The 25967-nt window shown below is 42.9% G+C and overlaps 2 protein-coding genes across 3 annotated transcripts in view; both read left to right on the forward strand.

Annotated features, from left to right (window-relative positions):
• The window catches only part of LOC146628517 (uncharacterized), a 171512-nt gene that overhangs the window by 111554 nt on the left and 33991 nt on the right, over positions 1-25967 (forward strand). The gene's annotated exons all lie outside the window — the stretch shown is intronic.
• lmbrd2b (LMBR1 domain containing 2b) overlaps positions 7219-25967 on the forward strand; it is a 19124-nt gene continuing 375 nt past the window's right edge. The window contains exons 1-18 of one of the 2 annotated variants that reach the window (XM_085359583.1): positions 7219-7390; positions 15437-15646; positions 16986-17098; positions 17515-17613; positions 17693-17860; positions 18044-18254; positions 18332-18406; positions 18499-18612; positions 19438-19621; positions 19758-19939; positions 20188-20321; positions 20677-20782; positions 20870-20967; positions 21337-21440; positions 21524-21570; positions 22124-22238; positions 22324-22450; positions 25662-25967. The exon at positions 25662-25967 is cut by the window's right edge and continues 375 nt beyond it. In XM_085359583.1, coding sequence (XP_085215709.1) covers positions 15473-15646; positions 16986-17098; positions 17515-17613; positions 17693-17860; positions 18044-18254; positions 18332-18406; positions 18499-18612; positions 19438-19621; positions 19758-19939; positions 20188-20321; positions 20677-20782; positions 20870-20967; positions 21337-21440; positions 21524-21570; positions 22124-22238; positions 22324-22450; positions 25662-25725 — 2115 coding nt within the window. In that variant the 5' untranslated portion in view covers positions 7219-7390; positions 15437-15472 and the 3' untranslated portion in view covers positions 25726-25967. Of the gene's footprint in view, positions 7391-15436; positions 15647-16985; positions 17099-17514; positions 17614-17692; positions 17861-18043; positions 18255-18331; positions 18407-18498; positions 18613-19437; positions 19622-19757; positions 19940-20187; positions 20322-20676; positions 20783-20869; positions 20968-21336; positions 21441-21523; positions 21571-22123; positions 22239-22323; positions 22451-25661 lie in introns of those variants that run through there. The other variant, XM_085359584.1, reaches the window with a different exon arrangement.

The raw sequence follows: 25967 nt of genomic DNA on the forward strand, positions 1-25967 counted from the left end.
ACTCAAGTCTTCACTGGGCCAAAACACGTGTGAACATGTATAACATTTCATGTCATTTAGATTCTGTCTATATATTTTTGGTTTGTTTTAATACATGAGTGCATGTATACATACACACACACACATATATATTTGTATTTGTACATGTAAATGCAAGTATACATATGTTTATATATTGGCTTGTTGTATATATCTAAAATAAAGAATAAAAAAAATAAAGAATAAAAAAAAATAACATCTGTAAGAGACAGCTGGAGACATGTAACAGCAAACTGTGTCTGCAATGTCTGTGGGTCTCTTTGCCTCTGTTTGCATCTGTGGGTTTAGGATGAGTGAGGGTCTTGGGGTCATTGCTGCAGCACTTGTGGGCTGCATGTGCAGCTGAACCTTTACACCCGAGCACAGACACACTGAATGTTTTTTCTGTAATTCTTCTAAAAACATGAACACACGTGACATTTTCATATTGATTTTCTTTTAACATGAGCTCACTTTGTGTCCGTGTAACAGTGCTTTGTGTTTTGTAGGACACTACAAGTCTCCCCCCCCCCCCATGATGCTGAACAGCTGACAGCTTTGTAAATAGCAGCTCTGATTCGGGACACGATCCCAGGTTAGAGAACGGGCTGTGGTATTTTGGTGCTTCACCTTAGCACATGAAGCACAGCTGGTACACACACAGGCACAGGTTACACCTCAGTGCTGTCAGTGAGGTGCGTGGAGTTTGCATTGGTGGTGTGATTAAACAGGAGAACTGAAAACATCCCCACATCCGCTCTGAGATTATAATCTTTACTTATTGTTAATTTTTTTAAATCTAAACAGCTGATTGATTATCTGAGAAGAAAGTTCCTGGTGAAGTTTATGACTTTACAAAACCGTCCCTTTCACTCTCGCACAAATCACCCGTGACCCTAGTCTCCACCCACTCCACCCTGCCTCCACTCTCAGACACCACCTGTTGTTTTGAATGGTTGACCCCATCTATTTAAACTCCTCCACCTTCCCTTGCTCTGCTCTTGCAGCTTTAGTGATGATTTTCACATATTTAAAGGTTTTAAATATTAACTATTGTCACTTTTGGCATCTTTGACTGTAAATTGTTTTTACAAACTAAACCTTTTGTGCCTTTGTTGTTGATAAAGTTATCAGATTATTATTATTAAATTAATTCCATCAGAAGAAGATATAGAAGATATCTTTATGTTATAATATAAAGCATATTGACTGAATGTTGTTGTGAATTAGGGCAATATAAATAACACTGAATTAAACTGCCTGTTTTATTTCTTAACTCTGATAAATAATCTTCATATTCTAATAATCACAAAGACCAAAATTAGTAAAAAAATTGAATTAAACCCTTCATGTTAAAAAAAAACTTGAACTTTAGCAAATACAGGAAAACGAAACTGAACCTAAACTACATTTAACACCGAAAGTAAAGTGCTCAAAAAATCAGGATCAGTCTTAAACTCTCCCCTCTGTACATGTTAACCTAAAACACCTGAAGCATGAGATTAAACTATTATAGATTTCTGAGGTGTCTGCAGCGTGGCTCTGAATGAGGTCCGCAGCTGAAAAAGGAACTTTATTAATTCTGTTCTTTATGCATCTTTGCAAACATCACATAAAGCACAAATACAGTCTTTGCAGAGCACCTCCGACAGCAGCAGGACGTCCCTGCAGAGATACTTTGTGTTCCAGCAGCTGCAGCATGAAATGATGTCAGCACGAATGGTGGCCTTCCAGCCTCGTTAGGAAACAGCCTGCTGCTGTTCTGGCACAGTATCATGTAAATATTTGTTCAGAACTCAACCTACTGAACGCTGGGGTTCAAGAGCAGAAAGAGAAGCTCTCTGATAAGGACCCTGAACGCAGCACCACATGACTTGAAAATAGACCGAGCTGTGCTGTGACAAAGGTGAAATGTTAATCACGGCAGTCGATCACAGCTGAACACGCTGTGTTCTAAGGCTTCTAACTCTCTGTGGGTTCAGTCAGAAGCTGATGAAAATGAAATGGAGTTTACTGTTCAGGGAATAAATTATAAAACATACAGAAATCCATCATCTGCTTCCCAATCACTTCCAGTTTAGAGTCGGTTTGTGCTGGACATGTGTGTGTGTTGGGGGGAGGGGTCTTTTATCAGCACTATATGAGCTGGAATAATAAGAGTAATTATTCTCGGTGTGGAAGAATTTGAACGAAGTCAGAAACAGAGCAAAACAGGACAAAATCTGCTGTGAATAGACATAAATATTAAAGTGACTGAACACAAAAATTTGATTGGTGGTCACATGATTTTGACTAATAGTGCAAATTTGTTTACTGCATGTAATATTTAAATATTTATGTGCGATGTCATGTTAAGTTATAGCAGTTTGTTTCTGTGATCTCAATTGGTCAGAAGAGATTTTGTTGGCAGTGATCCTGAAAAAAAATATGAGTATTGTCCCTGTGCAACTTGTATGTACAGTATATATATATACGGTGTATACATACTGTGTATATGTGCAGTGCTGTGTTGAGTTGTGTTCTGGACTCTGCAGCTAAAAGTTGAAATCAGGTGAAGCGTGTGAACGAGGTGCAGTGGCTTTGGCTTTGATCCTGAACCTTTCAAATCAATCAGTGCTGCTTGTTTAAGGCCATTATGGGACCTCCGCTGTACATGGATGTGCTCATGTCTTTAACCTGCTCTGTCTAGCTTGGGGGAACTGTGAAAGCTTTTGTTAGTTTAAGTTTTATTCTCGCAGAAACCAGAAGAAGCGCACACATCTGTAATTTACACCTAAACTCCACCAGCTGTGGGAATAATTGCTCCATTTCCTCCACGTTAACGATCAGTGAACAATACCGAAGAAGAAATGATTACATTTAAATAACAATGGGCCTGATTTACATATGAAAGCTGCAAAATGCATCAGCACAGAGGTAAGGATGTCTTAATTAGCTACACACACACACACACACAGTATATGATTTATTGCTGGTTCAGCTCTGTGTAGTTATACTGAGGCAGCTGATCCTGTTCATATGATGTATCACTTTAAAACATTTATGATACAGTTCCTGTAGCTCTGCTGTCCTGATTCTGTGGATTTAAATGTGTTTGTTGGTCTGTTAATTAAAAAGACAAAAATGCATTTTTTATTTGAAGGATAATTCTAATTAAATGTTTGAAAATTAATTAATCTGATATAATTAATTAAGATAAAAAAACGAAATGCCTAATTTATGTTAAATAATTATGTAATTCATAATTTCACTTTTTTAACTTTATAGAAGTTGAATAACAGCAGCTGACACCGACAAAAAAAAGACTCCAGATGTGTTTGAACGGCTGATTAATTATCAGCACTTTGTTGCTTTTATTCATGTTTTTATTAACGTCTGTTTTCATCATGTGGTTCACACATTTCCCTAAACTCAACAAAATGTAGAAATTAAAAATAAATTTCTTTATGAATTATGAATTAAATGGGATTTAAAATGTATCAACTTCAAGCTTTAAAGCTTAAATCATTTATTTATTTAAAGTTATTTTTTTCATGGTCTGTTTTTTCCTCAGTATTATTAACTATTTTTTAAAATTTCTTCTTTCTTGTTTATTTGTTCTTTATTTGTTCTTTATTTGTTCTTTATTTCATTTCTTGAACTCTCGGTATAGCAGAGTGATGAGAACTTTCTCTGATGAATACTTGAATGGAAGCGGGGATGATCAGCATCAGCAGCTTTCAGAAGGACATGAAGAGCAATGTTCCCTCTAATTTTTCACGTGTCTGAGCGAACACGCAAACTCCCTGAGCGGTCTCTTGGACCTCTGTGAGCAACAGCAGACGTGTGCACTGTGGTCACGCCAGCATCGAATCCATCCAAGTTACATGGTTTATTACAATAATCAAATTACAGCATTTACATTTATGTTAGACTACTTTTAATTAACTGCTTTAGCCCACTTACAATGTAAATTTAAAAAAAAAAATCTTGTTCATGACCTGTGTAGCATGGTAACACTATTGGAAGTAAAAAAATAACTTGAACTCCAATTTTGAAAACACAACTTTTTATTATTATTATTATTTTTTTTTATAAAGCTCTGACTTGTATTATGAGTCTGTGGTCTGGGAGAGAGTCCTGTAACTCTCTGTGTGCAGAATACAGTATAAAATGACCAGTGCTGGGCAATTAATTATATAGTTACTTCTTCAAAAAAAGTTACTGAGTTTTGTAAACAAGAAAGTTTTTTGCAGCTGTTTACCTAAAAATGCAGCCAAGGCGTTTTTTAAATAAACATTTCAAACTATTTACAGAACAATCAGCTGTTCTGCATCAAATTTGATGCCACAGAAATTATTTGTGCCACTCCAAAAAATCATTTCTGTCCACTATGAGATAAAGGAGAACAACAGCCTGATACCTGCAGGCCTGGCAACAGGAGATGTATCACTCCTGTAACACCTGTAACATTCAGCAGTCGCCTCATTGTTCTGACACACACAACAAAACTATTGACTACACTACACACTAACTACACAGGATTTGCGCTAAACGTCGCAAATCTCTCACATCTCAAAACACCGGCATCACTCCTAAAACTTCCCCCCTCCCTAAACAACTAAATGCTATGTTTTGATTGGTCGACATGGTACATTTTTCAACCAATAGGAAAGGGCGGGGTTTTTTGGTTTTGTTTTTGCTCCCAGGCTTTTGAGTGTTTTCCGTATAAAACGCCGTTTTTGCCGTTTCTCCCCGCACTAAATATAAACAACGACAGTATTCAGGAAGAAAACCAAACATTGCATATTTTTATCATAACTCTGGTTTTACGTGGCCTATCAACACAATTTAAAAACTGGTATAAAGTCCACACCTTTTCCGTCAATTGTTCCGTCTGTCCTGCTCACATCTCCAATGGTTGTACACGTTGTCATTAATGTGGCTTCACTCCACATCAGCCGCTTTGCTAGCTAAAACACCGGCGTCGGCACATAAGGATGTATGGCAAGCCATTAGTGCCAATGGCTTGCCATAAGGACGCTGTCATAGCCTGTCAACGACATCAAAGTTAAAGAGAATATAGTTGTGATTGCTTGCAACATTATAATATTGTAAATGGTAAATGGCCTGTATTTGTATAGCGCTTTACTAGTCCCTAAGGGCCCCAAAGCGCTTTACACATCCAGTCACCCACCCATTCACACACTGGTGATGGCAAGCTACATTGTAGCCACAGCCACCCTGGGGCGCACTGACAGAGGCAGAGTGGTAATGGGTGTAAGAACACAAAATAGAAAATAGGCCTGGGATGGGAACAAAGAACTGGGGTGCAGGGCAGAAAGACAATCAACCCCCACCCCCAGGGCATGAAGCAAGAGTTAGAGGGTGAGGGGCAGACAAAGGGCAAATGGACACTACCATAAAAGGAGATGGGGATCAGGGTGTCAGCACCCTTGGCCACTTTCCATTGTGGGGGTGTTTACTGTAGGGGGGAGGAGACCAGAGGTTATAACTGTAACTGTTGCGTGGAGTTCTTTAGATCAGCCTTTAGCATAGGACTGCATAGGAGTGCAGTGTGCTGATCTCCAGATGCATCTGTAAGAATAATGGGTAATAAAAGGATTGTGTAAAACATGGAAACATCTCAGCGTGATCTCTACCAGGACCAAAAGAATTGCAGAGACTGGCGTTGTCTCAACAGTGGCATCGTTCTAATCCCATACAGGAGCAGCCAGTCACTTACTAACACTGCAAAACAGAATTGTTACCATATTTACCTTAATTTCAATTCAGGTTAGATTTTTTTGTGCGCAACACAGATTTTTTCTGCGCAGAGGCCGTGCCAGCAGTGCGCAATTGTGTACGCGCGCAGCTTAGAGGGAACACTGACGAAGAGATTGCAACTCTCCGGCAAACTGGGACCCATTCAGACCTTCCCTCAGCCCCTTGGCCACCTCCTCATTAAAATTACGTGAATACCAGTCTTACTGCCAGACTGCCCCCTCATAAGGCTCATTAGCCTCCATTCACATGAAGACAATAAAGATCCCTTCAGCCTCATTGATGGAGAAAACAATCAGTTTGCTCTTCTGAGTCAGTGCCTTTGATTAGATTAGATTAGATTAGATTAGATTAGATTAGATGAAACTTTATTAATCCTTCGGGTGGGTTCCTCCGGGAAATTCAGTTTCCAGTAGCAAGGCACCGAAAGAAGTTGCATTGTACAGATACATTAAGGGGAATGAGAGTAAGGATATAAGCATAAATACACCATATATACACATATACACATATATAGATACAGAATATACAATATGGATAAATAGGATTGCTCATTTGAGTGAGTATATTGCACAGTGATTATTGCACAGTCAAATATAAGAAAAAAAGACAAAACAAAAACAAAAAACAAATATTGCAAATATTGCACAGTGTAGAAAAGCACCTACAGCTCAGTTGTTCCACAACCAGTTCCTTGGTCTTTGAAGTGTTGAGTTGCAGGTGGTTTGTGTGACTCCATGTGACAAAGAGGACTTTGACTTTGTTTTCAGTCCTCAGACCTACATTGAGGCCAAGTGCGATTTAAAGATATGGAGGAGCTTATCTGTCTGTGAAAGACCGGCTGAGGAGAGATAACAACATTAAAATCCATTTATTGATTCATAATCGAATCTAAATAGCTGTGCACACAGGGTGCAGACTGAGAGCTGCAGCATTGGGTTTGAACACCCAATGCTGTGAAAATCACTGTATGGGCTCGAGAACACTTCTGAAAGAACATAAAAATATTAAAGAGAGTGGAGCAACCCCCTCCACATGCACACACACACACACACGCACACACATTTATTTGTGAAGGCTGACACACAGGAAGTAGTTCCTGCAGAAATACCTAATAGTGAAACATTAATGTGTTCACATCTTCGTTAAAGCCCTTGTGTTGTCTTCACCTGCTTAGGAGGTGAAGATCCAGATTAGTGCTTAAATTCAACTAGAGCACAGCTGGAAGCACTTGTGCGTGCAGCTGTGCTCAGCAGGGTGTGAAGATAAGGTGTTTTGACGCTGTGACGCCGATGACGTCATCTTGTGTTCTGGAACCTTCAATCTTCTGTCTCAGGTAATTCCTGATCTATCCGGTGGAGGGCAGTAACGATAAAGCGCTAAGAGAAGCGGCAGAATGACATGGTGTTTGCGCACGCGCAGACTGGCTCTGACGTCATCTGCTCCTCCCGGTAGGGCCGGGATGTGACGGGCTGATGCTACTGAGCTAACGAGCTGAAATCAAGAGGTTTCTCTCGGAGACCGGTGGCTGATAATAACAGGAGCAGCTCGCGGAGATAAACGGGGCCTCGTCACTCCGAGAGGAGCCGGAGCCCACACAGGAATCACGGTAAGAGCTGATGGGGCTGCTGGGAGGAGGTTGCTAACCCACGGCGGCAGCTAGCCGGAGTTCCTGGTTGATCCGGTGTTCCAGATCTACTGGCGTTTAGATCAACTGGCGTTGGTCGAACAGATGTGTGGCAGTCTTGCGTTTCAGGAGCTGCTACCGACAAACCAGCAAAAAAACGCCAAATGTGTCATCTGTGACACTTGTGAGGTTATGTCAAACACACTCCGTCAGTCTTGATGCTGTTGAACAACAAAATGTTTAAAAATGTGGCGAGTTTATCTGGTGATATCCTCATGCGCGACGCGATCGCAAAAACAGCAAACAAGTAACACCACGCCGATGTTGTTCACAGGACAGCAAGAGTAAACGATCGGGAGACTCTTGTCGTCGTTATCGTTCCCCTCGCACGGTTTATTTCTCCGAATTCAGCGTTTTTGCTTCACAACTAAAGCGAGCAGTTTACTTTGTGCACTAACATGGAGTCGGGTCAACCAGCGCCACCTCTGGCCAAGTGCCACAGCCTACAGCCAGATCAACCTGTGACACATCTGCACCACGTTTGAATCAGTGTCATGCACATTTGTACCTTTCAATTGTCTCTGTTTGTGCGTCATGCAAATAAACCTTTGAAAAGAATGAAATGATATCATATATTCCTTATTGGCCTACATTTGTTCAAAATCCCAAATTATATACACAAAGTCATAGACATCACCACTCCAATTGGTCATCATGATTTTGATATTCTCTTTTTCCATAACAATGAAATACACCTTGGACAAATATGACACATCAATATTTCATTAGTGTTGTAACATCACATGTCGTTAGCATAGTCTGCCTGTGTCTTCCCTCTGCAAACGAACATTTCAGAGTTGGTTGTTATATACAGTCTGTATAAGTGTGGTTAATCTAATAAACATTTGTAAGGAGATGGCAGTTACTGTGAATGTACTGCAGGTGATTAGTAATAAACAGTCAGACAATGACCCTGACAATCTCATTCAATCTTGCAGATTGAATGCACCTTCTGTGGAAAGTGGTACCACACAGTGTTGTGGACAAATGCTGTGGGTGCTAAATAAACAGAAAAAAGTGATCCCTGTTGTCTTTGCTTACTGATTGTTTTTAGTGTTGACAATCCACATTGCTGCCATTGCACCTGTCAACATGTTTGTGGGCAGATTTGGATGTACCAGGGGTAAGTGCAGCCACTCAGCCTCTACTCAATGTGATCATAGCAGCAGGTGCAGATGTGTCACAAGTTAATCTAGTAGTAGGCTATGGTAGTAGTGGACTGACCTCCATTGGAGACTGCTCCAGCTGCTGTGTGATAGTGGATCTGCTACAAATTGAAGATCATAAGCAAGTTTTGGAAATTAACCCTTGTATTATGTTGAAGAACAAACAATTGACATTGATTTTGTTGCGGGTCATTTTGACCCGTACTGTGTAAATCCACTCAGAATTATCCAAAAACTGCAATAAAACAATAGCAACTTTATTTTCCATTAGATAAACATGTAGAACACAGACATACAACAGTTAGACTTTCCATAACTATTTTAGGAACAATTTGGTTTTTCGTTCTTACAAACACATTTCTTTTGAACTTGCCCAACGTTCTCAGTTTTTCAATCCTCAACATTTTCAATTTTGTCCACATGCTGGACAAAATGTGCTTTCTGCAGATGTACTTCTTGCATTCCTCACAGAAAGTGCTTGTTTTCAAACAGGAATCTTCCTAACTAAGATTTAAAACAAAGGATTTCTACGTCTCCTCCAGTCTCACAAACAGATGACAAACCAAGCAACACACCTGAGTCACTGACTTTCTTAAATCCACTCACTCTCACTGGCTCTGTTTATTACTAATCACTGTGTAACTGCTGTGAATTCACAGTAACTGCCATCTCCTTACAAATGTTCATTAGATTAACCACACTTATACAGACTGTATATAACTCCAGCCATGTTGATGGATTGCCTATATTGGCTGGAAATATTAATTTCCAGGGAACAGACACAGACAGACGATGCTTACAGGATGTGATGTGACAACACTAATGAAATATTGATGTGTCATATTTGTCCAAGGTGTATTTCATTGTTATGGAAAAAGAGAATATCAAAATCATGATGACCAATTGGAGTGGTGATTTCTATGACTTTGTGTATATAATTTGGGATTTTGTACAAATGTAGGCCAATAAGGAATATATGATATCATTTCATTCTTTTCAAAGGTTTATTTGCATGACGCACAAACAGAGACAATTGAAAGGTACAAATGTGCATGACACTGATTCAAACGTGGTGCAGATGTGTCACAGGTTGATCTGGCTGTAGGCTGTGGCACTTGGCCAGAGGTGGCGCTGGTTGACTCGACTCCATGTTAGTGCACAAAGTAAACTGCTCGCTTTAGTTGTGAAGCAAAAACGCTGAATTCGGAGAAATAAACCGTGCGAGGGGAACGATAACGACGACAAGAGTCTCCCGATCGTTTACTCTTGCTGTCCTGTGAACAACATCGGCGTGGTGTTACTTGTTTGCTGTTTTCGCGATCGCGTCGCGCATGAGGATATCACCAGGTAAACTCGCCACATTTTTATACATTTTGTTGTTCAACAGCATCAAGACTGACGGAGTGTGTTTGAGACAACCTCACAAGTGTCACAGATGACACATTTGGCGGTTTTTTTTGCTGGTTTGTCGGTAGCAGCTCCTGAAACGCAAGACTGCCACACATCTGTTCGACCAACGCCAGTTGATCTAAACGCCAGTAGATCTGGAACACCGGCAGCTGTCGCTCTGCGCGTCTCCGCGAACAGCCCCAAGGCTGATAAGGAGTCGGCGGGCGTTCACGCGCGGCTGTGAAGCTCCGAGAGGCTGTGAGGTCAGCTGCGGGTCACCCGAGTATCTACATCATAACACATAAGGAATCGCAGTTTCCTCCGGGTGTGGTCTCCCAGAAATCCTCCTCATCAGCCGGGAACGGTGATGAATATGTCCGCGGCTGTCAGGCGGAAGTCAGGACTTCCTGTCTGTGATTGGGTCTGCGGTTACAGCTCCTTGTAGCTGCGACACACTGAGAGCCTGTATCATCACTGGGAGCTGTTTACACACCTCTGTAGCATAGGGGTGCAGGGAGGAGGAGGGTGCAGAGGGGCATAAGTGCACATCTGGGTAACCTGCACATCTGTGGAGCCCCATTAATGCTGAATGAGGTTTAAGATCAACATGTGTGATCTGACCAGAGGCAAGAACAGTCACTCAGACTGTCTGACTCCCTCACAGGTTAACTGTATGTTAGTGAGGCCTGACACAGTGATGGTTGCTACTTACCTGAGTCTGAGCCTCTGCAATAGCATATCCACTCTCCTTACTCTTCTGGGAGGTCACTGAGGCATTCCCGGCATTACAGGGTGGGCTGTGGACACAAATGTAAAACCACAGGGCCTACACACATTAACACACACATAGGCCGGACACACAAACTATAAGCCTGTTTAACAACAGTGATATGTTAAACACACATTCACTGAGGCTACATCGGTTGAGTCTGAGCTCATTCCTTCAGCTCATTCCTGCTTGTTGGTTCATCACTGATCATGTGACTTTTCACAACACCAATGGTCTTTTTGGGGACAGATAAAAAATCTTCACATGTTACCCCTGGTCCTTCAGCTGTTCACATAAGGAAGAAATCTGTAGAAATAAAAATAAAATGAAGTGCAAGTGTGAGAAACATCAAGAGAGGCACAAGTCCTGCAGCACAGACTGATGTCACAGCTGTGTGGACACTTTGGTTTTATTGATGGTAATCTCATCTGAGAGAAGATCTCTGACCTTTATACCATCACGAGGAGGATCACATGACCACAGACAGAGAAGCCCAGCTTCCTCTTAAAGCGTTTGCCTCTTCTTCCTCAGAGTCAAAGTTTCTGAATGGATCTGTGGTTATTAAAACAGAAACAGCTAGGTGGCAGATGTTTGCAGCTTGAGAGGAAACGTGAGGCAGAGCAGGTGTGTTTGTTTCAGTAGGACGTCAGAACATTAGACATGCTGTAAAAAAAAAAAAATACAAAGCAAGCTTAAAAGGAACATCTGCAGGCAGTGCCTGTCAGCACTGACAGGGAAATATGTTTTTCATGATTGAACAGTTGAACCTGGACAGAAGTCAGAGAGTGACACAAGGTGTGAGGTAACTAATAGTGTTAGGTGGCCTCACATGTGTGGATGACAGGATGGGCCTCCATGCTTTCTTAGAGTACATTAAGAAATAAACCTCTGACAGAAACTCTGGAGCAATAATCCGCTGCATCAACAGTTAAATCTTCATCCATAGACAGAATCCAACTCCCTGGCTGGGCTTGCAGTAGGCAGCAATGAGCTTTGCACTGCTTTGTGGCTCTTTGTGAGTTCAATACAGGAGCTCATCACCCAGCATAGTCCCGGTGGAGTTTATCCACCGAAGAAGACTGAGAGCAACCTGACCACCAAGCTGGAAGGAAGGGTCGGCTTTAGCAGGGACTGAACTTTCAAAATAAGGGTTAGGCTTAAAAAACCTGAGTGGAATCCAGCTGTTTGTTGTAATAACCACAGATACATTCAGAAACTTTGACTTTGAGGAAGAAGAGGCAGAGTCAAAAGTGGGCAGCTCACCCAGGTGATGTCATTTAGAATAGAATAGAATAGAATTCAACTTTATTGTCATTGCACATGCACAGGTACAGGGCAACAAAATGCAGTTTGCATCCATCCAGAAGTGCTTTAGTGATATAGATATATTACAATATATATTAGCAATAATATAGATATGTGAGTATATTACAGAAATGGGTCTATTATGGTATGTTATAATGTACACGGTATGAAGTATGTTATGAATATGCTATAAGTGTAAGTATGTACAGGCTGTAGTGAGTACAAGCTATGTACAGGCTATGAACAGGATATAAATATGAAAAACTATACAGAAATCTGAGATATACAGCTATACAGAAATGTGAACTGTGCAGGTTATAAACAGTTGTGGAATTAAAAATTATTGTATGTACAGAATGATTATTTACACAGAACTATACAGTAGTGCAGTTAAGATAAGTGAGATATGTGGATAATTTCTACAGAGGCTATATAAAGTGCTAGTGGTTGTGAGTGGTGGTTCAGTCCATGTTATTATTGTGTTTGAGGGTACAGTTGTCCATTGTGTGTGTGTGTGTGTGTGTGTATGTCCAGTCCATGTGTTAACGTGGGTCAGATGTCAGGAGGCAGAGTTCAGGAGTAGGGCTGCCACGATTAGTCGACTAGTCACGATTACGTCGACTATCAAAATCGTCGACGACTGATTTAATAGTCGACGCGTCGTTTGAAGCTTTGTAAGATCCCAAAAGACGCAGGAATAAGTAGTAGGATTTAAGAGTGTAATAACGGACTGAAACAGAAGATGGCAGCACTGCATGTACAAGGACGCCAGCTGCCGTTAAACCCCGAAGAAGAAGAAGCTGTGTCCCAGAATTCATAGCGCAGCCCAGCTCAGTTTCCAACAATGGCGGCAGCTAGTAAGTTTTAATATTACTCTTATTATTCTTTCTGGGTCACAAAATAAACGTTTAACATATTTTCAGGCGAGAATGTAGCTGTGTAAACCTGAAATATCTGCTCAGTTTATCAAGACACCACATATTTTCAAAAGCGCTCCGACGTTTTCGGAGACGTCTGTTACCCACTAGCTAGCCGGGGGCTAGGCTCACTAGAGCCGTGAGAGCACCGGACTCCTGGCAAATCATTTTCAAACCCACCGCCGTCTTTCGCTACTCAGGTTAAACATGATATATAAGTCACTTAGATAACTTAAAAATGTTATTGTTTGGCTTTTTTCAGTATTTTATTTGTTCCTGAGTGAATCGGTTTGGCTGAGATTAAAGTTACAGTTTCTACACAACTGAATAAACATCAAGCAGACAGCTGATTATCAGAAGTGTGAGATGCTCGAGAATTTACTCCGGTGTCCTGTTATATTTTAGATAGCAAGGAGTTTATTAAATTTTAATGAAATTTGCAGATTGTTTCGGTGAAGTTTAATAAACTATCATCTTGTCTTTATTTTTAGTTAGCACAGATCTTAAACACTTAAAGCTGTAAGCTAATGATAGTTATATAAGAGCAGATGCTGCTGGTGCAATAAGCTGTACGTCCAATGGATGATGATCTGATTAGTCGACTAATCGCAAAAATAATCGGTGACTAGTCGACTATCAAAATAATCGTTTGTGGCAGCCCTATTCAGGAGTCTGACGGCTGTGGGGAAGAAGCTGTTCAGGTACCTGGTTGTCTTAGTCCGGTGGCTCCTGTAGCGCCTCCCAGAGGGCAGGAGGGTGAAGAGTCCATGTGATGGGTTAGCCAGTGATGGTGCTAGAGGGAACACAGAGATGATGTAAAGCTTTGCATAAAGACCCAACGGTTCGTCCAAAGGCTTCTGCACACTTCACCCAGTGAACGTGACCGAATCCTGAGGAAACATCACAGCAGACTTGCTGGCTCTGAGTTTGATGACCCTGCTACGTAACCCCGGTCCCTTGCTGAGGAAAACTGCTGTTTCCCGTGTCGCTTGTTGGAACCTCCATCCCCCAACTTTTCAAAGAAACCACACAAAGAGTCTTTCAGGGCAGGTCGGCGTGCCTCTGCTCATCGGTGCACGTCTGTCCTGATTCTCTGAGATGGCGGTCATCATTATTGTGTTAGACAGCAGTTACTGGCAGCTAACCTAATAACCAACCAACAGCAGCTCCTTTATTGTCACTGTCTGCAGTCAGACTTTCCCACAGAGATTTAGTGTGAATATTTTTCATTTTTCCAGCTTTCTGCAGGTAATGTGGAGATGATCGTCGAGCCTGTCAGATGTGTGCTCTGCTCAAGAGCGCTTCAGATCTCCCACAAATAATGAGACTAAAATCCATCACAGAGCCAACAGATGTAGCATTTGAAGATTCAAGTGATTAATGCTTCGTTACAGTTTTTTACAGCCGCTAGGACACATTTCACAATACTTAGGTCACTTTTGAAAAACTCTTCACACAATTCTCCTAACTGACCGTCAGCTTGGCAAAGCAGTTCATTTCACATTCAAAATGCACTACAACTACCAAAACACTTTATTCAGGTCTCAAATAAACTCATTCTTCCAGAACACTAGCAAAGGTTGACAGCCGACAAACACACTTTGTCACCCACAAAACAATGACCTAAAAAACACTAACAACATGTAGCATTACACAGTGTTTTCTTGTGTAAAACAAGGACACATCTCTGTTTATAATTTCAATATATGTTACTGGAATGAATCAGACATCATGCAGAATTCGTTAATATTTGTTTATGTATTTTTATTTTTTTGCACTAAGTAATCCCAAAATACAAGAATTTGTATACACACCATCCACTGATACACATACAATAGTAATGCTAATCTACTCGGCCTTCTCCATTTGGCCACAGGTTCTCATCCACATCACATTTTATGTCATCTAGGGCAACACACCTAGGAAAGAATCTTCTGGCATGCCAGAATTGAAGGAGTTGAAAAATTGAAGGAGTAACACCTGTGTAGATGTTCATCTACAATGAGAATCAGCTGTGGCTGATTAAACTGCATTTTTAGATTTAAAATATGTTTCAATAAAATATTGCTGTTGGATTTTGCTGTCTTATTCAGTTTTGCATTGTGTTATTGTTTTGGCCATAAGTTTAACAGTTTTGAAAACAGTATGTAAGCACATGCAAAATGTCCTGTACGTACAAAGATTTTTGGCAGTTGTTGTGTCTGAGTGAGAAGATAATTCATGAAATTTGAGAGATGTAGTCATTGAATGCATTTTGTGCCAAAACAATGATAACTGATCCTCAGTTTAGCCCACATAGACTTCTGTTGTGCTCACTGTGTGAGGAGTTTTGCAAAAGTGACCTAAGTATTGAGAAATGTGTCCTAGCGTCTGTAAAAAACTGTAAAGTGACCACGCCAGTGTTTCTGTCCACCTGCTGCAGGTTTGTGTCAGTGCCTGCTGACGGGAGCGCAGCAGGATGAGTGGGGCGGCGCTCGGCATCGAGATCGTAGTGGTGTTTTTTTTGGCGCTGTTCCTGCTGCACCGATATGGAGACTTCAAGAAGCAGCAGCGCATGGTGCTGTTCGGCACGCTGCTGGCCTGGTACCTGTGCTTCCTCATCGTCTTCATCCTGCCTCTGGACGTCAGCACGGTCAGTATGACACACAGCATCAAACTGAGATCCCTCCAAAGTCCTCAGAGGTGTTCAAGCCTTCCATTCACGAAGCTCCTCAGGACTTTGATGGTTTCTGTCTAGTAGGGCTGCCACAAACGATTATTTTGATAGTCGACTAGTCACCGATTATTTTTGCAATTAGTCGACTAATCAGATCATGGATCTGCTCTTATATAACTATCATTAGGTTACAGCTTTAAGTGTTTAAGGTATGTGCTAACTAAAAATAAAGACAAGATGATAGTTTATTAAATTTTAATGAAATTTGCAGATTGTTTCAGTGAAGTTTAATAAACTCCTTGCTATCTAAAATATAACAGGACACTGGAGTATATTCTCGAGCATCTCACACTTCTGATAATCAGTTGTCTGCTTGACGTTTATTCAGCTGTGTAAAAACTATAACTTTCATCTCAGCTAAATCGATTTACTCGGGAACAAATAAAATACTAAAAAAATCCAAACAATAACATGTTTAAGTTATCTAAGTGACTTATATATCATGTTTAACCTGAGTAGCGAAAGACGGCGGTAGGTTTGAAAACGATCTGCCGGGAGTCCGGTGTCCTCACGGCTCTAGTGAGCCTTGCCCCCGGCTAACTATCGAGCTGGTGGGTAACAGACGTCTCCGAAAACGTCGGAGCGCTTTTGAAAATATGTGGTGTCTTGATAAACTGAGCAGATATTTGAGGTTTCCACAGCTACATTCTCGCCTGAAAATATGTTAAACGTTTATTTTGTGACCCAGAAAGAATAATAAGAGTAACATTAAAACTAACTAGCTGCCGCCATTGTTGGAAACTGAGCTGGGCTGCGCTATGAATTCTGGGACACAGCTTCTTCTTCTTCGGGGTTTAACGGCAGCTGGCATCCTTGTACATGCAGTGCTGCCATCTTCTGTTTCAGTCCGTTATTACACTCTTAAATCCTACTACTTATTCCTGCGTCTTTTGTGATCTTACAAAGCTTCAAACGACGCGTCGACTATTAATTCAGTCGTCGACGATTTTGATAGTTGACGTAATCGTGACTAATCGACTAATCATGGCCCTACTGTCTAGTTGTTCTTTGTCATTTTTGAGATTCTTTTGTTTTTTAATATAACATCTTTAACTTTTATGACATTTCATAGAGAAGCCTTATGAGCTCCTGTGGACTTCAAGCACATCTGTTACACAACAAAAGATTACTGTTTTATACGGCTCTGATGTAAATGTCAGATTTCGACTTCCATATGTGTGGAAAAGATCTTTACATGTTTGATTTCATTCAGTGAATGTGTGTCAGCGTACGTTTGTCTGTCTGCTGCTTACAGACAATCTACAGGCAGTGTGAGCAGGACCACAAGGAGCAGGCGTCTGTTCCCGCCCTCGTCTCACCGCTGTCCAATCGCACTATAGTAAACACAACCGCTGCACCCACAAAAAGGTTTGAATGCTGTGCGTGCGTGTGTGATTTCAGGGTAAAGGTTGAAACCTCTGCAGTGAGTTTTCTGGAAATTTGTTGGTGATTAACAGGAAGTGTTTGACATAATTCATAATTCAGGGACAGAGAGCTGAACCCAAACAACACATCCACTCAGTATGTCCTCTGTGATCTGGACATGAAGGCATTTCAAGTCGTTAATGATCTTTTCACACAGAGAGTCAGAGCAGAAGACAGAGCAGGATTTGAAGCGACTCCTTCTTATTGAACTTGAGTAAATGTACTTTGAAACTCAGGCGGCTTTTCTTAGAGAGACCTGAGTGTGTTACAAAAAATGTGACTAAAAGAAGTGTTGTCTTAGTAAATAAAACCAGATAACATCAGCAGGTTTCTGAACTCCTGATTGTGTTTCCTCTCAGTGTACGAACGCTGTGCCACAAGCCGTGGAGCTACATCCCTGATGGCATCATGCCAGTGTTCTGGAGGGTGGTGTACTGGACGTCTCAGTGCCTCACGTGGTCAGTACGAGCCCGAGTCTCCTCATGAAACCTCCACATGCTGAGTTTTTGTGTTTTAAAGGTTTTCTTGTGTCGTCAGGCTGCTGCTGCCCTTCATGCAGTCGTACGCTCGCTCCGGAGGCTTCTCCATCACCGGGAAGATCAAAACGGCACTGATTGAGAACGCCATTTATTACGGGACATACCTGCTCATTTTCGGCTCTTTGCTCATTTACGTGGCCGTTCATCCTGAGTTGCGCCTCTCCTGGTGAGTGGACCCTGAGGAAGAACCCCCTTTTTTTGTTTTGTTTTGTCCTGTCTGTGAAGAGAAAGACAGGACAAAGACATGCTGTGACGATTAAATGCAGAGGGCTGTATAAACACATAATCGACTCCTAAACTCCTCCTGATTGGCTGCTGTATGGAGTTACCTGCTCTGTGTGTTACTCAGGTACGAGCTACAGACCATCGGGATCACTGCCGCCAACACCTGGGGTTTGTTCCTGCTGGTGCTGTTACTCGGGTACGGGCTGGTGGAGATCCCTCGGTCCTACTGGAACTCCTCCCGGCATGGACACTTGCTCGTCAAGACCTACTTCAAGGCATCCAAGCTGATGACGGAGAAGGCGGATGCAGAAGAGAACCTGGAGGATGTCATGGAGGTAAGTGACAGCCTCCAGCAGTTACAAACATTTGGTTTAATGTTGCCGTTTTCACTGAGACGTCTGTTCTGCTGTAGGAGGTGAGAAAGGTCAGCGAATCCATCAAATACAACCACCCGCTGAGGAAGTACATCGACACCATCCTCAGGAAAGTACGTAGAGCGAAGCTGAGCGTGAACATGATGGGTGATAACTGTGATGTTTAAGTTCATGAGTGTGATGACGTGCTCGTGGTTTCCCTCAGTGCCCCTTGGACTACCAGGAGAAGATGGGCAGGAACATGGACGACTACGAGGACTTTGATGACAAACAGAATACGTACCCGACGGAGAAGAGCCTGGTGAAGCTTCATAAACAGGTGAGAGGATTTGACGAGTCAATCAGACTGTGCTGCCTTCTTATTGGAGGAATAAAGAGATGAAACAGATTCTAATGAAGACTCCTGACGATGTGGTGGCAGATGTTTTTGTGTTCAGTGAAAGTGTTTCTGTGTGTTTCCTGAATACCTGCACAGAGCACGTCCACCTTAAACTTTATCCACATGATAAAGCTGCTCAGTGAAGGTTGGGGGCATCAGCTAATCTTACAAAGCTCAGTCTAGTGCTGACCTTTGTTAGCCGGGGGTGAGAAGCAAACCATGATGTCAGGCTCCGTCTGTCTGAGATGGACGGACATTTTACTCCCACTGGCCCCCAAAATTTCCACCGTAACAAAGTTTCTGATGTCCATTTTAATTATGTTGCTGATGGTACATTACATGTTCATTATATTTAAAGATGTCTCTTTTTTCTGTTCTTCATATTTATTTATATACATGAGGTGGCCAGAATATTAGAAGTGCCTGAAAATGCAGAACTGAGCTGCACTGAACTGGCTTAGATTGTAAGATTCAGATCGATAAAGATATGACTCATAATCTTTGTAATCACTGCTGTCAGCTGAGCGAGAAGATAGTCCTCGTTCCACTGCAGAACATTTACAGTTACAGTGATGCTGTACAGGTGATGATTTCAAAAAAGAAGAGGATGATGATGAGATGACGATGATGTAAAAAGCGATGAAACAAGGAAAAATCTTTCTCTTTGTGCTTGTAGTTTCCTCCTCACACTGCACACAGCTGAAGTCTTCTGTTTCCTGTTCACTCTGTTTCCCCTACTCTGATGTCCGAACCTGTCGTGTGCAGGTGATCTACGCCGTGCAGAGACACAACCGGACGCGTGTGCAGTGGCAAATCCTCCTGCAGCAGGCCATCCACCTGGAGGACGTGGCCAAGAACGAGACCAGCTCCACCCACCAGTTTGTCCACAGCTTCCCTTCATCAGAGCCGGCCGGCTGGTTCAGCAGATACATCTACACCCCGACTGTAGGTGGGTGTAATGAGATCACTCCTGTAACCACCTGCACAGGTGTCCTGCTACAGTTTTCCTTTGGTTGCTGGTGGCAGTGACGTCGAAGAGTAAACACTGCCCTGTGTGTGTGTGTGTGTGTGTGTGTGTGTCACAGAGTGGTACTGGGAGTGCTTCCTGAAGCGCTGGTTTTACCGCCTCCTCTCCATCGTCCTGACTCTGTTCAGCGTGGTTGTGGTTTGGTCCGAGTGCACCTTCTTCAGCACACGGCCCGTCCTCTCGCTGTTCGCCATCTTCATCCAGTTGGCTGAGAGAGACTACAACTACCTGTACATCGAGGTGAGCCTGAGAAGACAGACGCTGGTTTACACACAAACCATCAGACACAGAGCTTCATATTTCTGTAGAGCCTCTGAAAGTGTTTAAAGGCTGCTGTGTGATGGAGTGCTGCACAGCTGAGTCTTTGTTGTTTTACAATGAAGGAAACATGACATGTGATGCGTGTTTCAGTTTCACTGTTTCTTTGTTGAAACACGATCACACTTCATTCAGACCTCTGATCACCTTTTGCTCTCTCTCTCCACCAGATGGCGTGCTTCATCACAATCTTCTTCCTGTGCACCTGTGTTTACTCCACCGTGTTTCGCATCCGAGTCTTCAACTACTACTACCTGGCCTCCCACCACCAGACCGACGCCTACAGCCTCCAGTTCAGCGGCATGTAAGTGACAGCAAGAATGCTTTTATTTTGAAAGGATTCTGAAAGGGACATGTTCAGGAAAGATCGCTGTAAACCAAGAGAAGACATGAGCACACATGTTTCTTTCTAGAATGTTCCTCCTCATATACAAGAAAAACATTTGTACTGTTTCAAAAAACCTCAAATTACTTAATTTTAATACCTGTTCTGTAGAAAGGATCTCCTCTTTATCTTCTTAAAGCACAGAAACTAGAGCGTTTTGTAGTGAGTCAGTGTTATTAAACAACATGTTATGTGACGCAGAAGTTCACTTGGAGGCGATGGAGGAGTTGACCTGATGGAGGTTTAGTGACTCTGTCGTGTTTTCCTCCTGCAGGCTGTTCTGTCGTCTGACTCCTCCTCTCTGTCTCAACTTCCTGGGTTTGATCCACATGGACTCGGCCATCTCCCACCAGGAAAAGCTGCAAACTGCTTACACTTCTGTAAATACCCACACTGTATGAAACCTGTGTAACACACCTATGCTGCAGTGTCTGCCTGACTCACCTGTTGTTTGTTTGTTGGAACAGATCATGGGATCCATGCGCGTCCTCTCTTTCATTGCTAATGGCTTCTACATCTACTACCCCATGTTGATCGTCATCCTCTGCATCGCCACCTACTTCAGGTGAGATGAGTCTCTGGAGTCTTCCCTGCTGGGCGCTTCTTTAACAGTGTGGATTGGTCATGTGACAGAAGATAGTCTGAAAAGCCAGAACAGGGTTTTACATACAGAATTTGCTGCTTTTCCTTGTTGTTCATGAGTTAAACTGAAGTCTTTGAAAACAAAAAACTGGAAGAGATCCCGACGGATTAAATAATTCAGATTATAAAACCTTTGCATGTCTGGGGTGTTGGTGAGCTGTAGCATTTATAGCAGTCTTTTAGATCCTGCTTCTCTCTGCTGGTGAGTGCAGGATTAAACAGAACCATCAGGCGGTTTATTATATATGTAGTTATGTTTGTGACTCTGTGTTATAATCAATGTTCTCCTCAGTTTGGGGACTCGCTGCCTGAATCTTCTGGGCTTCCAGCAGTTTATGGATGACAGTGAAATGACCTCTGACCTGATCGACGAGGGAAAGGAGCTGATTCGCCGGGGTGAGACTGCCACCATCATCTGAATTCTCTTTGACTTTTTAACATGAAAGTAGTAAAATAGTAAAATACAATATTTTTTACAGAGAAAAGGAAGAGGCAGAGGATTGAAGATGGTGAGAACAGACGGAGGGTGAGTACCTGTTTGCTGCTTCTTTTTAGATATCAGAGAAAACTAATCACATGCATCAAAGTCCCTTTGTATATCTTATTTTAATAATATATATTTTCATTGTTTATTAAGTGCACAGACTGTAGTTTACAGCAGGTTTCCTCAGATATAATATTATATTCCAAAATAACAAAGTCAGCTGCTGGGAGAGGAAACAACACTGAAACAGGAAGTACAGAAGATGCTCATCACTGGGTTTTCTGCCTAAGATTAAAGATTGAACATCAGCGTCCCTGCAGGCCAATAACACAGAGACAGCTATTTAGAATCAGCAGATGAGGCAACTGTAGTGACAACACTGAAATGTTTGTTTTTCTGACTGTTTGATGAATGTGTGAGTGAAAGAAAGCTGATGCCAGGAGTGATGGAATCATGGCGTGACACAGATGACTCGTGTCAGAGCGCTTACACAACCCGTCACGTACAAACATGAACTGATGTCTACTGGGAAACAGCAGGAGTGAAATCCTTGTTCAAGCGTCCTGATCTGTTTGTGTTGTGTCATCTGCTGCAGGAGTGGAAGGAGCGCTACGGGAACCCGAGAGAAGACTACGCTGCGAGGAACAGGAGCAGCCACGAGATGAAGGAGACGAGCTACTCAGACACCGTGAGCTCCAGCAACAGCAGACGTAAGTCAGCAGGTGGTCGACGCTGCTCTCTGAAGGTGTTTTTGGTGGTTTTCGGGTGACGAAGCACTTCGTGTTGTTTGAACAGAGGCTAAATATTCCCGGTCTGGGAGCCGAGCAGAGAGGGACCGCATCGAGCTGCTGCAGGACGCCGAGCCCTTGGACTTCAACGCCGAAGCGCTGACAGATGACCCGCTGGACGCTGAGTCTGGAAGGTAAGCATGGTGTCATCGTCATGGTTAGGCCACTGTGTTTGGGATGCACGTTTGAGAGTTTCCCTGTTTTCAGCTGCTGGTAATGTTTAATTCTTTAACTTTGTATTTTAATAGTTTTCAGTTTGACTGCAGTTTCATTTCAGAGTGTGTTTTTTTTTTTTTTTTTTTTTTTTTTTTTTAAATACGGATAATTATCCAGGATGAGATTCAGGAAGTTATTACAGTACAACACAAGAGTGCATAACTTAATGGCCCCAAGCCAACACAGCAGAGACGTGACACCCAAACACTCTTGTTGGTGGTACGTGTGAAGCGGTTTTCATCAGATCCTCCTGCTGACCCCTAACCTGCTGTTTTTATTGCCCCAATAGATTTAAAGAGGAGTTTCAAATTAGCACTATTGCCTCACAGCAAGAAGGTCCTGAGTTCACCATCAGGGAGTGGAGGGCGTGTGTGGAGTTTGCATGTTCTCCCTGTGTTTGCGTGGGTTCTCCCCGGGTATTCCGGCTTCCCCCACAGTCCAAAGACATGTAGTTAGTGGGGATAGGGGATAGGCTCCAGCGACCCCTGCGACCCTGAAAAGGAGAAGCGGAAGCGAATGGATGGATAGAGTTTCAAATGCAGATAACTTGACTTTGGTTGCTCATGTTTAGCTCCTGTCTGTTGGCGGGATGTAAAATGTCCGTGACCTGCAGGGTTGATGTCTGCATGCACCAGCCAGAAATATTTAAAAAAGGGTTAACTAAGGGTTAACTAACCAAAATGTTGTTAAAAAGCAAAAGGAAGAAATAATATTTAAATGTTTGGATGTTTTTTGGGTGGATTCAGTAAGAAAAGGTGAAGAAGTGGAGACAGAGAAGTGTGGATAGTTTTCCGTTTACGGAAGCGGTTGTGGGATTTATCGGGAAACTAGCGGACGACACAGCAGAAAGAATTATCATCCGAACGTTTCCCAACCAGAAGCCGTGGGTGGATAAAAACATCCGCGACGCTCTGAGATCACGCACCGCTGCCTACAATGAAGGGCTTGTCTCCGGTAATATGGACCTATACAAGGCTGCGTCCTACAACGTGCGCAGCGCGGTCCGAAAGGCAAAGCGGAGCTACGGGGAAAAACTAGAGTCACAGCTACGACAGTGCGACTCTAGGAGCCTGTGGAAAGGACTGCGGACTATAACGGACTATAAACAACCAGCTTCTTCAATGATGAATGCCGATGCTTCACTGGCTGATGAGCTGAACACGTTTTATGCTTGCTTCGACGCCGCAGCAATTAAAACAACAAACGGCTGCGCGCGCTCGGAGTGCACCAGTGAAGAAAATGCATTCGTCATCACAGAGCATGCCGTGAGGAACACCTTCAGGAGGGTGAACACCAGGAAGGCAGCAGGACCAGATGCAATCCCTGGCCGGGTCCTTAGAGCCTGCGCTGATCAACTAGCACCGGTGTTCACGGAGATCTTCAACCTCTCCCTGGCCCAAGCTGTGGTTCCCACGTGCTTCAAACGGTCCATTATTGTCCCTGTTCCAAAGAAACAACAGCCCGCTTGCCACAATGACTACCGTCCAGTAGCACTGACTTCAATTGTGATGAAGTGTTTTGAAAGACTGATGAGAGATCACATCACTTCTTCACTTCCTGCCACCATCGACTCACTTCAGTTTGCTTACCGGACTAATCGTTCCACAGACGATGCCATATCTCACCTGCTCCACACATCCCTGAGTCACCTGGACACTGGCAGAGGGAATTATGTTAGGATGCTGTTCGTGGACTACAGTTCAGCATTCAACACAATAATTCCCTCTAAGCTTTTCACCAAGTTGACGGATCTAGGACTCAGCTCATCACTGTGTCAGTGGATCCTCAACTTCCTCACAGACAGACCCCAATAAGTGAGGGTGGGAAAACAAGTCTCCCCCTCCATCTCACTCAGCACTGGAGTGCCTCAGGGCTGTGTTTTAAGCCCCCTGCTGTACTCACTGTACACTTATGACTGTGTAGCCACATCCGACACCACCTCCATTGTCAAGTTTGCTGACGACACTGCTGTTGTGGGCCTGATCTCCGACAACATCGAGACGGCCTACCTGGAGGAGATTAGGAACCTGGAGACCTGGTGCCAGGAGAATAACCTCCTCCTAAACGTCAGCAAGACTAAGGAGCTGATCGTGGACTTCACTACAAAGCAGGCGAGGAATTACAAACCCCTCATCATCAGTGGCACGCCAGTGGAGAGAGTGGACAGTTTCCGATACCTGGGTGTCCACATCACTCAGGACCTGTCATGGTCCTGTCACATCAACACCCTGGTTAAGAAAGCCCGTCAGCGTCTCTTCTTCCTCAGAAGACTTAGAGACTTCCATCTGCCACTGAAGGTGCTCAAGAACTTCTACTCCTGCACCATCGAGAGCGTCCTGACGTCAAACATCTGCACCTGGTTTGGGAACAGCACCAAGCAGGACAGACGAGATCTGCAAAGGGTGGTGCGCTCGGCAGAACGCATCATTCAATCAGAGCTCCCTGACCTGCTGTCCATCTACACCAAGCGGTACAAGTCCAAAGCTAGGAAGATTATGATGGACCTCTCCCATCCCAACAATGGACTCTTCTCACTGTTGAGGTCTGGGAAGCGCTTCCGCTCCCTTAAGGCCAAAACAGAGAGAATGAAGAGGAGCTTCTTCCCCCAGGCTATTCGGGGCCTGAACCAGGTGTAGACTGGACTCTCCCAAACACGTCACTATAAGACTGGACTCTCACACACGTCACCACACGCACCAACACACATTTCCTATAATCCTATAATTCCTATAATTTATAATCCTTATCTTTATAATCTCTTCTGCTATTTGCACATTCTTTACTGTAAATTCCTAAGTTAATTTGTAAATTTTTGTAGTAAATTGTAAATATTGTAGAACTTTTCTTCTGTCATTTAATGGTCGGGCATTGTACAGCTACAAGCATTTCACCCCCATGTCATACTGTGTATGGTTGTGTGTGTGTGTGTGACAAATAAAATTTGAATTTGAATTTAAAGAACTTAAAGGTTTTTTTTTATAAAGTTTTCTGATAAATAACTGTCAGTTTGTTCATTTCAGCGCTGACCTCAGTGCTCTTTAATGTGTTGGAGTAAAGCACACCTGTTTCTAATGTGTCTGCACTGACCTATCCAGAGATGTGTGAACTTGTGTGTTTTTGTGTTTTCAGGCACTCTGGAGGACGGTACCTGTCCATGTCGTCATCTCGTAGCCGAATATTTGACGACATCTAGAAGAGAAGTCTGAATCACTGTCCACACGTCCACCTGCAGCATGACCTCCTTCTCTCAGCACTCGGCATGCACACTGAATAAAAGCCGCTCAGGTGAACTTCTCTCACCTGCAAACATCTACATAAACAATTTGCATCCGTTTCTGTATGCAGCTGCAGGTCCATGAAAGCACTTTTGAAGGAATATTAAATTTACTCAGCATGTGACAGACTGCAGGCCTGAGCTTCTCAACAGATCAAACC

Source organism: Diplotaxodon limnothrissa, linkage group LG7 (assembly GCF_057381915.1).
Source record: "Diplotaxodon limnothrissa isolate DT_005_m linkage group LG7, D_limnothrissa_male_GT1.1, whole genome shotgun sequence".
NCBI lineage: Eukaryota > Metazoa > Chordata > Actinopteri > Cichliformes > Cichlidae > Diplotaxodon > Diplotaxodon limnothrissa.